The 13,529-nt window shown below is 42.7% G+C and overlaps 1 protein-coding gene across 5 annotated transcripts in view; it reads left to right on the top strand.

Moving 5' to 3' along the window:
- LOC119790526 (phosphatidylinositol 3-kinase regulatory subunit gamma-like) overlaps window positions 1–13,529 on the top strand; it is a 159,096-nt gene that overhangs the window by 133,603 nt on the left and 11,964 nt on the right. The window contains exon 1 of one of the 5 annotated variants that reach the window (XM_038296070.1): window positions 10,671–11,148. The exons of 3 other annotated variants lie outside the window; for them this stretch is intronic. In XM_038296070.1, coding sequence (XP_038151998.1) covers window positions 11,034–11,148 — 115 coding nt within the window. In that variant the 5' untranslated portion in view covers window positions 10,671–11,033. Of the gene's footprint in view, window positions 1–10,670; window positions 11,149–13,328; window positions 13,452–13,529 lie in introns of those variants that run through there. One more of the 5 variants, XM_038296071.1, reaches the window with a different exon arrangement.

Below are 13,529 nucleotides of genomic sequence, written 5' to 3'. Positions count from 1 at the left end.
GAATTGAGTAGGACTACGTCAGGCTAGAAAAACTGTTAAGAACTGGAATAAAACTTTAAAAAATATATAGTCGAGAAATCTGAGGAATAAAATCAAAGAAAAGATAAACACCAATGCAAACTTGTTGAAGTCCCAGTAGTTTACTGGGACCACTTCTCTGGATCGAACAGGCAATCAGCACCGTTCATTAATGCTAATTAGTCCCAGTTCATTAACGGATTGGCTATTTTCACACTTAACAAGGTAACGGTGGAGTGGATGATCCAAAGATCACCTGCAGGTGGCAGTACTGCCGGGGAATATGCTTTAACTGATCGAGCCAACCTCTAAAGACGAACATCTGTCAAACAGCTGATTACTGATAACAAACCGAATGGTTCCGGGCAGCTGGTTCCCCTCTCTGCAGACTGACAGCAGCTCTTTTATATCCGGGTCAAGTTTCCAACCATCAGGTAAACTTGAATGTTAAACTGTTCAACCTGAAACCAGGAATCAGCACTGTCGCTAAGCAACACATCACTCCTAAAATTTCATACTAACAAGAAAATGCATGTCTAACCATGGGATGTAACGACTTTAATGACAATAAAGTAGTTCTGCAGGTAAACTATCGGGTCAGATCTGTGGTTCTATCATCTTCTGATGACTGCTGAGCCATCTGAGGGAACAGGGATAATCTCTGTCTATATGTTCCCTGAAACTCCTCCAGGTTCCTTTAACATGCTGCTGATGTTCAGGTAGACATCTTTGCCAGTCAGAGTTCAATGGTCCGATTTCTTGTACGATACTCTCTACAATATTTGGTACAATGTTCTGTAAGACATTGTAAGCCATCACTGTCCACTTACTTTCCAAAAACAATCATAGGTGACCAAACTGATGCCAGGCCTTAACCGAGCCGCTTCAGTATCCCTGATGTCCTCATCGAACACAGAAAGGAGAACCGACAAACATCGGAACAGATCTGAAACTGCAGTCTCATCAACACAAAACCATCATCCTTAAATTAAGTGTGTGAGGTCACATCATTCACTCAGCACTCGCGCTGAATCAGAACCGGTCAAGTTTCTTTCAAAGAACCCATCAGTTAGCGTCAGTTATAAATACATCCACCTACAGCATGCTGGGATTCATACTTTACATTTTACTAGAAATCAGAGCAATGTTTTGTGCTCATCTTTAATACCTTTATGTTCTGGAGAAATTGGTTCTGGTATCACCCAGCAGAACATTTAGGTTCTCCGTTTAATTGGTTATTTAGTCTAAGTCGTTATCAGAATGGTAGTTTAAACCTGATCGTGCACCTCTAACCCGACTCTTTTCTTCCCCACCCATTGATCCTAATTCTTCTTCTGCTGCATAATTTGGTTCGGAGCTGCCCCCCCCACCCCCAGCGTTCAGCCGGGCCACATGCTCAGCCGCTGATGGATGGTACAGTAGTGACTGGGTGACACTGGGGAGCGTGTCGGTGAGATGTACGATACTGTTTTGTCTTTATCTGAATGGCTGCTTTATTACAGCATGCACACAGTCACACACGGCCCCCCGGGGCCAATTAAACCCATAACACACCACAATAAAAACTGCACAGATGCCCATTTGTTGGCACAAGAGCTGGAGGAAAAACTCAGACAACAAATCCTGCTGCTGCAGAGCTGCAGCGGATAAACTTCTCTGTTCCTGCTGACCAATCAAATCAAACGGCTTCGATCAGATCAGAAATAAAGCTTCAGCAAAGACACTTTAGGCCCTACAAGTGGGCATATTTTTACTCCTGCTTTTTTATTTGTTCTAGAGGTTTTGCTTGGGGTCAAAGGTCATCATATTTAGCACTTCTTCAAACCGGATGAGAGGTATCCCCAAATAGACACTTTCTGTGGGAAACCTACAGGCAACAAGCTTTAGCTGCTTGAACAGTGTCTTACCCCTAAATAAATCCCCCTGCAGCAGGTTTCCTTCAAAGGTTCCCTTTTGTGTCCTAAACGGAGCCCAGCTGTGTTAATCTGAGTATAACTCCAGATGTTCTGTAGAGCTGATGCTCCCAAACTGGGGGTCAGGGATCTCCTGGGGGCTCAAGAGACATCAATGGGAGGATCACGAGATAGTTTTCACAATCACTGTGATGTATATAGAGGGACAGAATATAGAAATACATGCATGTGGACAAAGGTGTCAAACGTGTTCATGTTTGACACCTTGAAATATAAATCTTACTGTTTAAAAACACTTTTGTAGAAGTTAAATGATCACCTAGGCTTTTTACTCAAATAAAAGTGTAAAAGTATAATTTTTAAAACTACTTAAAGTATAAAAGTAAAAGTAATGCAGGCAAATATGTTAAGGACAGATACTTTACTTTACTAAGTTATAAGAGGAACATTTTTCTACAGTTGTGGATGATAATTTCCTTCTTAATTTTGTTAGTTTTATAACTAATAACTATTTATTTAAACTATTTATTTTTAGTATGTGGGTGGACAGCAAACAAAGAAATTGTCAGGAGAATATAAATTATTTTGATAGTTTTTATTTTATTTTTAGATAACAACAAGACATAACGAAAATATGCTTAAAGGAAACAGAACTAACAAGTATTTCTAAATGTAAGGCATAGAACGTAGAGATAATTGCAGAAACTGGGAGTAGAAGTAAGAACTTCTATAAAAAAGAATGACTCCAGCAAAGTTTAGATAGCAAAAATTTCTACTTAAGTAATGAAACAAAGTATTTATACTTTGTTACTTGACACATCTGAATGTAAATGACCTAACAAATATATAAATTAACTATGAAATATATGTTATTTATTTATTTATTCATTTATCTCATAGGATAAAAGTTATTAGAAAGTTTTCCTGTTTCCGTTTTCACTGGGGTCATGCAACAAAAACCATCATTGGGAAACAGCTGGAGTCTCACTGACCTGCTTCCTGCACAGATCTCTATCTATCCATCCATCCATCCATCCATCCATCCATCCCTTCATCCATCCATCCATCCGTCCGTCCGTCCATCCATCCATCCATCCATCCCTTCATCCCTCCATCCATCCGTCCGTCCATCCGTCCCTTCATCCCTCCATCCATCCGTCCATCCGTCCATCCATCCGTCCATCCGTCCATCCATCCGTCCGTCCATCCATCCGTCCGTCCGTCCATCCTTCGGTCCATCCATCCATCCGTCCATCCATCCCTCCATCCATCCATCCATCCCTCCATCCATCCGTCCATCCATCCATCCGTCCGTCCATCCGTCCATCCGTCCATCCATCCATCCATCCATCCATCCATCCATCCAGATGTCTGAGGAATCTTCACCTGTTCAGGTTCTGGTTCATCAGGTGCTCAGTGCACAAAAAGTGTCGACATTATCAGCACTTTCTCCTTAAATGTTCTTCATAAACATCGGAAAAGGTTTTATGATTGAGTCGTTTTTTAATTGACGGACTTTGGTTCAGTCTGATTTCCTCGGTGGGTTCTGGACCGACTCGATGATGGAGGAAGAAAGATGGATTCAGATCCATCTCTACAGCCACAAGCAGAACTTTCACCCATAAGCCAACTCTCCACAATGCAGGAAACATGTTAGATTTTTTTCCTTCAAAGTATAAAAGTCTGAATTCCTTAAGCAGGAGGGGCGCTCAGGTCAAAGGTCGTCAGGCTTAGAGCTTCAGACAGGGTAAAGTGTAATTCAGCGTCCAGCCCAGAGGAGCCAGAGGAGCAGGAAGCTACATCCTCGTTCCTGCTGCTGTTTTAATGTCAGCCCAGCAGATAAGCTGCAGGCTGCAGGTGCCGGCGGCCATATCAGGCGTCCTACTGGTGGTGTCTACCTCCGTATCTAAAGGAGACCGGGCTTTGAGTCGTACTTTTCTGTTTGCATAAACTGGCTGCAGCGTGGGTTTTTTTTAGCTTCGGCACGGTTTGCAGGTGGTGTTTGACCTCGGAGAGATAACTCCCAAATGCTGAAACATTGATTACAGCCGAACTGCTTGTTCTTCCAACAACCGCTGAGCTCTGAGCTCTCTTTGGAAATAAAATGCTTCCAGGGACACCAGCTTTATCTGAATCTGTCATGTGAGCGAAGCGCAGACGGGACAAACTGATAGACTAACAGGTGCTCCTCAGATTTACAGTAATCAACACCAATGCTGTTCATTATGGGATGGTTTCCTTCGGCATTCCGGGAAGCAGCAAACCGACCTGTAGGCGTTACAGCCTTACATGGTTGTTCAGGGACCTGGATGATGGCGGAGCTCAAAAGAACCGCCCAGAGTTCCAGCCTACCTGAGGCTCCTGGGATGATCCACGGAGGGAGGAGACATTTCCAGAAGGACAGGAGCAACTTCTGATTAGGAACCTGCTCTAACCGTTGCAGTTTTTTCCTCTGTGTGACCTGAGCCTCCCAAAACTCAGTCATCACATTACACACATGACCTCATTTCCTGTCTTCCATGAAAATTCTGCCCAAACCGTTGGCAGCTCTAAGGACGGCCTGTAACTGATGCATTAAACCAATGAAGAACCACCTGACATCAGTAATTTCTCTGACTGTGACGCCATCAGTGACGCCATCAGAAACGCCATCAGAAGTTTGAGGGAGTGAGGGGAGCAAAGAGGGAAATGTAAAAAGTCATTTTAGTTGGTGAAAGTATCTCATGCTTTAAGGCAGAGCTTTAACATATAGGTGCATACAAAGGCGTAAATATCGGTAAGCAGAGACTGCATTTGCTTAGGGGCCCACGACTTCTTAGGGCCCCATCACTGACACCTGGTAGGCCCCCTACGTAATTGTAGATTAGGAAGACTCTTTGCAGATGTAGTGGAGCGAAAAAAAATCTCTTTAACCCACCTGATACTGAAGCCATTTTCCACACCGGACTTTATTTACACCACAAAACATACCAGATTTCAACAGGTTGTTAATAATATGTTAATAACTGTATATAGTTCATTAGACGGTTGGTAAAAAAAACACTCATATAATATGTTCCAAACCGCAATATAGATCTTAAAAGAATGATTTATTTGAGTATTTTATTTTTTTACACTATGACTTGGAATTATGGGTAATCCAGAGCATAGATTGAAACCATAACCGTTACGTACAATGTGTTAGCGACGATGGATACCAAAAAAAAGGGTACTTAAGCAGATTCCAGAAAAGAAAAGGGAAAGAAGAGCTGCTGGAAGAACGGAAAAACATTCCCAAAATAAACACTTCAAAGAACCAAAGAGGGAGAGGTGGACGTTGCTGCTGCAGTGAGTAAAGATTGCGAATAGGAGGTGAATGGAAGGAGCGTGGGTGAGGAGGGGGGCTGTGAAGCTCAAGGTAATCCGATGGCTTCTTGAGCCAATATACTAGAAGAATGATGAAGTGTGTATGTATGGGGCATGTTTCGGGTTGGTTTGATAAGCATCTCCCTGAAACGAGTTTTTGGAACTTGGGATGTCTGTAACATGTGGTGGTGCGCTGTAACCAATGGTTCCAGTGTTGCATAATTGTATCTTCTTGGCCAATTTATGGAACTGTTGCCGTATCCTGAACCTTTATCACGTGTTGTACTGCACATGGGGCCCACCCAGATAATGTTGCTTACGGGCCTATTGTTGTGTCGTTATGCCATTGGTTGCATACATTAATATACATTTAAAAGCTAATGTCTAATTGTTTTATCTTTACCTACTTTCAGGTAAGTTTTCCATTTTCATTATTTCAAAACATGCTTGATATTTTACTCGTTATTTCATCTAATTATGCCTGTTTTTGTACATTTTATATATTCATAAAATGTTGCTGTTTCAGTTGGAACCTGCAGTATAAACTGCATGATGCTTTTACTGTAAATCAACTGCATTATAGTTTTATTTTATTGCTTTTAATAACATAGATGATGCATACCAAGGCAGGGCTGTAAATGATCTGATTGATGGAGCCTCGGGGTCGGCCCCGCTCCCGTCCTCTTCACACCCGACTCCCGCCTGCTTCCTGTTGTCTCACCCAGTTTTCTGTTTAACCTTCACTGGTCAGAAATGTTCATCACTTAAATGTGCTTAAAAAATTCAAACTGCGTTGAATTATTGATTTGTTAACCTGGAACCAATTATCTGTAGTGTTTCTTGGGGACCCGCTGGGGGACGTCTGACCCCTCCCCTACTATTGAGCCGACAGGCTGAGAATTAAGATCAGCCTCTTCCAGAGGGTTAAGGTGCTGCAGGAGAGGCTGTTTTACCAGAGAAGATCCTCAGAACCTGCAGGCGGCTCTTAAATGAGAGCAGAATCTGGCTTTTTTATGATAAACACTGAGCATCACTTTGCTCACAGCCATCTAAACAGAGTCTTAGACGTCCACCTCCAGCAGTCACGGGGTGAGAGGCCAGTTAAACCCTGGATGGAGATATCTTTGCCATGATGCAGCCCAGGGAAGGTATTTTTGAAATGACCCTGCGTTTGTTAACAATGATGGTTCTCCGATGAAATGACAGAAACTGTTTTTGTTTCTGCTGTTATATGATTTATTGAGAGCAGTAAGGATGAAGATGGGAGCATGTGTAACAGCCTGACCCCACACAGTGGCCACGCAGCACACAGCTGCAAAGGGAAAGGAAATTATGTTTTTTAAAGTACCAGTTTCCAGCAGCTGGCCCAATAGCAAACAGGTCCTGGTTCACTGCAACATGAACACACTGAAACCGGGTTTCTGCATCCCTTCATTAAACTGATTAAAGGTAACAGAAGAGGCCCAGACCACGATGCTAGCCGCATTTTATATCTTTTGCATCTCGTTCAGGATGCACCAAACCAGGTGTCTGAAAGCATAATTACAGTCTAAAGCTGTGGGAGGTTTCTCTGGAAGCTGCTGTCTTCTATTGTTGGGAAATTTAAATGGGCTGCAGTGAGCCGATGGCCGCAGACGGTGCAGATTAATTCTCCTGGTCCCATCATCGTCCTCTCCCTGTTTCTCCCTTTGTGTGTCGAGGCAGAGTCAGTTCCTGTGTCATTGTTCGGCCTCCATCTGCCCCTGACACGGAGCGGCAGCAGCAATTAAACCTGTTTGACACACTTCACAGAGAAGCGCCGGGATCTGTGCGTCCAGCACGAGCCATCTGGGGAGCAACGTAATCTGTGAGCGAGATTTAAATACAGCTCATTCACGCCTCCTCCTCTGCTGTCCGCAGATGGACAGAGGGACGGATGGACGAGCAGATTGGAGAGCAGCTCTTTTATTGGACGCTGCATCCTGAAGTAGGGCGCCAAAGACAGACTGATGCTGGCAGATAATGTATTGATATTAGGCTATTAACAGAAGGTTAGGATGGGGGGGGGGGGTCTGTCTGGGTCTGGACTGTGATCCTATTGTGCCTTTTTTATTAAAGAAGTGCTAACTGGTTCCTGTGCATGGGGGTGAAATGAAGCTAAATAAAGGATGTTGGTTTAGCTATTCTGTGTCCCATCACATCTTCAGTAAACTTACATTTTTGTTTTTTAATTGGTTTTGGTCATGTTTGATACAAACCGATGACTCAGCTGCTTCATTATAAATCATTTTAAACTTATATGATTCCTTTTGACCAGTAAAGGTGCATATATCAGATGACCCTCTAAGGGGGGAGGAGGGGTACAAACACTGTGTGCATTCATGATTTCACAATAAATTCAAAAAGTTTTGTAAAACAAAAATCAGACTAACAAACATATAAACGATGCTTGGACAGAGAACAAGCAAGGTCAGGCGAAGGAATAATGCTGTAAGTAGCAAAAGCAACCACAGAGTTTAGAAAAGCTGCAAATTAACTTCCCATAACTGAAGATCTCCAGACCACCAGGGGGAGACAATCATCAAGTCATTGTAAACTAGAACAGAGACATTACTACTAACTAACATCTAAGGATTGGGCCTGTCACTATCAGATCCGTCCTGGAAGCACGATCCGTTCTGCGCGTGGGCCATATACTCATTTGCGATTGGGCATCCAGGTATACATCCTGGTCGTCCTCGATTTTATTTTGTTAAAAATACCTACATTTTCGTTTACGTTTTCCCTTACCAAAAATAGTAAACGTACAAAAATATAATGTGTTAAAGGTTAATAATGTATTTCTTGAGAAAATAAACGCCTTAAAATTCTTTCCTTTATCACTCGTCTCTGCCCGATCTGCGATGGAAATGGGATCTTACGCTACTTCCAGGAGCTAACTTTTTCGGCTTTGGATTCAAACATAAATCCTGTGTTTTTTAGTCTTAACCTTATGCTATATAGTGCGTAATCTAAAGAAAAAAACAACAATAAATTACAGATAAACATGGTTTTATCATATTTCGTCTGATGATGACGTCAGCGAAGCAGTTTAACGAAGAAAATGTAAAAAGCATAAAAAATGTCTCACTAAAGTCTTAAAACATTTTTTACAGATGTGTATTACTATTATTTAGTGAGTTAGAAATAAATAGTTTTAGTACCATAATTGCATAATTATGGACACATGGAATATATCTGTTCTCGCATGCGCAGAACAGATCGTGCTTCCGGGACAGATCTGGTAGTGATAGGGCTCTTAGAAAAAACATAAACAGGATGCTATCCAGAGGATTTTCAGAGTGGGGAGAGAAGGGGAATATTTTTACCTAATCTCTCTTAGCATCCTGATGTAAGCATGATGTAACAATATGAGCTGCCGGTCGTCTCCCCCTAGTGGGCTGGAGTACTTCTGTTAAGTTTGCAGCTTCTCTTAGCTAGCAATGGTTTTCGACTTGCCGTATTTTTCCTTTGTATTTGTTTTTTAAATGTTAGCATCATTAATGTATTATGCATCTCTATTTCCTCTGACTACAGTTTTTCGCCGTAGAATGTTTTCTTTGCATGTGTGTTGTTCTCAGAGTTGTGTGTGCTTGTCTAACTGCTTAGTTTGCAGGACATTTTGAATTTGCTGTGACATAAGGTGTAAGCATTATGTTTAAATCCTTTGTGTTCTTATTCAGATGGAAACTGCATTTTAGTTCAGAAAACCCAAACATTTGAGGAGAGTTTGTGCATCTAGGCATGTGGTACTGTCTGAATTAGGGATGCTCTGGTGTTTTTGGTACTGAAAGCTGCAGTAAAGTTCTGACAGAGCATCCACCCATCATCAGTTTCTAATGATATATGTGGTCATAAATGTCCAGCCTCACATGTATTTTTAGCAGTTTGCTTCTTTGCTAGGTTAGCGTGTTATTCAGTTTCGATATGACTCCTTGATTGTTCAGCTTGTATCATTTTTCACTATTTCCAGTCAAGGCTAAACTTCCTCCTTCAGAAGGTGGAGGACTGGTACTCATCTGTCCGACACCAAACACTGTGTGCTTATATCTGCAGCGAACTAATCGTTTGTTTTATCAGCCTTCAAGGCCTTTAAAGTAACTGTTCTCCATGCTTATCAACATCCAATCTCTTGCATCACTTATCAAATAAGTTTTATCTGAAGCATGAACTGTATTTTTCCCTGGAGTCAGTCAATGGATTCATAAAGAAGAGATTTGGGAATTATTAATGAAACATCATTCCACATATCCCTTTAACATTGCTTTAGTTCATTGAGACATTTGTATTTGCACGGCACTCAGAAGATCTCCTACAGCCATTTAATCAGTAGAGGTCTGGGTTTTAATTGGGCCATCATTACTCTGCTGCCACTGCTGAGGCCAGTTGAGTCTGAGATGGGGCTCTTTGATTTTTTTGTGATTTCTCTGAGCTTTGTGCTCTGAGTTCACTTTAAATCTGTTGTTGCATCAACTTTAAAAAGTTTATCAGCTGTCTGAGATGTTTTATTTTGTGAATACTCTTTCTGCAGAAATAGTTTGACCTTATGACCCTGGTAGACGTCATTACTTATGTCTACCTGTCATGACATTGTGTTAACACACACCTCTATGTTCCATCTCTGTGCTCTAAACATAGAGTTAATGAAATTGATGATTGCTACTCATTTAGTGCATTTTATAGGCCTACAGCATTACCGGATTTTCTATTGTATTTTTCTAAAGGTAATCTGATAACCTTCAATTAAACCTGCTCCGTGGTTATCACTTCCTGGCTGAGTTCAGTAAAACTGGATCCATGGTTTTCTTTTAAACTGGTTCAGCGTCATCTTTCTCTGGAAAACCACAGAAAATTGGTGGTTTTTATTGTTGCTGGAATCGTTGTTATCATTTACAGAAACACCAGAACTGTGATTTAGTCTTTCTCTGGAATATTAAAAAAGAAAACCAAATTGAATGGGACCCATGGGTTCTTTTCACTGGAGAACTATTTTAACATTATGAGTCCTTTTCTCTTGAAAACCACACAGGAGCTGGCAGACAAGCTGAAGTCGTCCTCCTACTGTGTCAATGCGCATGCGCCTGGAGGCTGGTCCGCCACTGGGCGGGAGGAAATGGATTTTCCCACTCGGAACGTGAACAAGCGAAGACAGAGCTATATATAAAATCATCACTGCGGCTATATTTAGCATTTTGTTGACACCTCCATTATAAATCTCGGCATTTATTGAATTTAAAATCTAATAGCTATATATTGGTTGAGTTAAATTGGCTTTTTGGGGAGGTGTTTTGTTTTAAAATAATCCACCTGACCCCCGTGAGCCTCGGCAGAGTGGTTCGGTCCGGCCGGTATCTACCTCCACCACCTTCCATTGCTCAGTGCTTGTTTTAAAAATGGAGCCGGGCAGTCGGAGGCTCGTCTGGAGGAGAAGGAAAGGAGACCGCTGAAAGAAGCGGCGCTAGCCTCCCAGTTTGAACGAGTGTCTCCTTTTTTTTTTCTGAACGGGGCGTTTGTTCGGGCATAGCGGGCCTTCATGAAAAGCCCTCCGCTGTTAGCATGTCTGAAGAAACAGCCGCAAGCCCGGAGCTCGCTGTCCGCTTTTTATCTATTTATTTTACTCTGAAGCAGGAATTCAGACGGAGTTTATAGAAACATTAAATTATACGTCTTATAGGTGTTTTTAAATTATACACGTCGGTTTTTGTCGTTTATTCGAGGCGCGCTTGACCGTTGAAAGCGATGTACAACACGGTTTGGACGGCAGAGAAAGCTGGAAAGGAAGGAGGCTGGCGGGACGTGATGATGCCCTACTCCACTGAGCTCATCTTCTACCTGGAGATGGACCAGCCTCCAGGTAGGCAGCCACCCGACGGAGTGATTGGAAGGAGCTTTATTAAAGGGCTATTCTCTTTTAAAGAAATATTAATAAATTAATTCAGTTTTATTTGATGATCTGATCCTCAGATTGGATTGCATCAACCAAAACACACCAGGGATTATTTACCTTTACCGAGTTTGTCACCCATAAAGCCTTCACTATGTGAAAAATAAGAGCAGAAATTATGTTGGATTCTTTATTCCCCTAAAAATATTTAGTTGAAACTGCCCCAGGTGTTAAAAAAAGATTTCCCTCCATTCTTTCTGATGTTTAAATTTATTTTTTAAACTGGTTATATCTGAGTCATTAAAAGACAGAGTTTGGCTGTGTCTTTTAATGGCTTTTTATTTTATTGGTTTATTTTAGGCTTTATTGTATGAATCTGATGCAGCCAAAATGCATTGAAATCATAATTTTTACTGTCAGTAGTTTCTCAGATGGAAAAAAATAATTTTTACTGATCATGGAAAAGCTTTTAACTCCTGAACCAGAGGATTGGATGTTTACCTGTGATCTGCAGGTAAACTTAGATGTGTAGATCTGGTTCCATGTTTAAACCTGCTTTGTGAGGAAGAGTCTGCCTCTTCATCCAGCTGATTATTGTCATCAATATTCAGATGATGTGAAAACTTGGTTGCTGACATCCAGGGAAAACAGCATCATTGGTGAAGAAGAATAAAACAAACCTGCAGTTTTAAACTTTCCTACAAGCAGGGTTTTTAATAAGGTTGCTAGTTTCTTTTCTGGATCTTTCTGAAATTGCCTTTGAAAGGGGGATGGGAAGTGGGATGCACCGGGGAAACAATGCAGAAACCTGGAATAAAATTCCCCATCCTAACATCTTTGTCTAACAGGCGTCTGCGGCACCGTTTCTCCCACTGTCAGCCGGAGGGGAGCCTGATTTCTCCTGTTCTCCATTCATTCGTCCTCCAGGCATTGTGCTGCTGTCGTCCCAGCCCCCCCTCTTCCTCTGTCCTGCTGAATTGATGGTGGTGCAGATACGGGCCGCTGCCTCTCTGTAGCGTCTCTTCTGGGGCAGAGGCATGTTTTCAGGCAGATCAATGTGATTTGATATTTCTCTGGATCCCTGAGATGCATATGCAGCACTGGAGGGGAAGTTTGTGTCAGCAAGTGGGTGGGTGCATTGGCTGTGTTTTCTGGTCCCATTCTGCTGCTTGGGTTGTTTCATGTGTTTAGGATCTTCGGTCTGAGCTCAGGTTGGGGGGTTCATGGTTCTTCCTCCTTGGTTCTGGTTGTTTGATTTGACAGCGTCTGGAGCCGTTTGCTCATTAATGTCATTGTGTTCGTCGCTTCTTTGAGTTATGCAGCTTTTTGTGGTTTGTTGCCTTGAGAGAGGTACCGACCTTTTGAAGGCAGAGATGTTTTTGTTCTGGGTCTGCAAAGGTGAAAATAAGGCTCACCTTAATCATTCCTCACGCGGCTCATCTGTGTGTTTGAATTGGCTCGTCCTGCTGCCTCTCTGTGTCTTTGTTTGGCTGCACGCCCCCACCAGGGGGAGGGACTGAGAGAGCGAGGACTGAAAGTCAGATGGAGATGCTGACAGGCTGCAGACCTCTGAGAGCTGTGAGTCCAATCAACCCCCCCCCCCAACCCCAGGGTAGACGACAGCCTGCGTCTTTGTGAGCAACTAGTCGTCCTACAATGGAAAATCACCGGGGGGGGTATAGGACAACACTTTTCAGGCTGCAGCACTTTGTTGCATAACAGATGCAGCTGCAGCCTTTCTTATCAAACTTGTAAAGTTTAAACACAAAATCATCCAGAAGCAACAAAACCTGCAAAAATGAGCCAACTTCACTGAACTGTTGACAATGGCTCCGCAATTAAAGCACATTTAGGTCCAAATATTTTTTTTAAAACCAGTAAAGGTTCAGATTCACACTGGAGACGCCAGTGAAGCTGCAGAGAGGAAGATCTGAGCGGACCTGAGGAGGCGGGTCGAAGTCGGTACATGAAGGTGATAAGGGGCCTCATCAGAGTCCGGTTCCTTCAGTTCCCACTTGTAGCCTTTGGTGGGTTTTTTGGATCCGTTGTTCATTTAAGCTCCACACTCCCCTCCTTTCTGTAGCCATCAGAGCGCCGCCCCCTCCTGACAGGCTTCCCCCTGATTGGCTGAGTGGGCTGGCCTGTTAAGTCGGCCCGTTTTCATTCTCAGCCTTGTGGCTCTGTGCTTCAGTCAGGAGGAGGAGGAGGAGGTGGAGGGAGCAGCTGAGATCTGATGGGCAGCATGCAGCTTATCGAGGAAACCATGGAGGACGGTAGGAATCCCAGTCCGTTTTATTTCTCCAGTTTGGGCCCAACTTTTGGTTAACCAGAGGAACCGGTTCTAAATGATC

The sequence above is a fragment of the Cyprinodon tularosa genome, unplaced genomic scaffold (genome assembly GCF_016077235.1).
Source record: "Cyprinodon tularosa strain WSP-4 unplaced genomic scaffold, ASM1607723v1 ctg367, whole genome shotgun sequence".
Lineage (NCBI taxonomy): Eukaryota > Metazoa > Chordata > Actinopteri > Cyprinodontiformes > Cyprinodontidae > Cyprinodon > Cyprinodon tularosa.
This window is presented reverse-complemented; position numbering and strand designations above follow the sequence as displayed.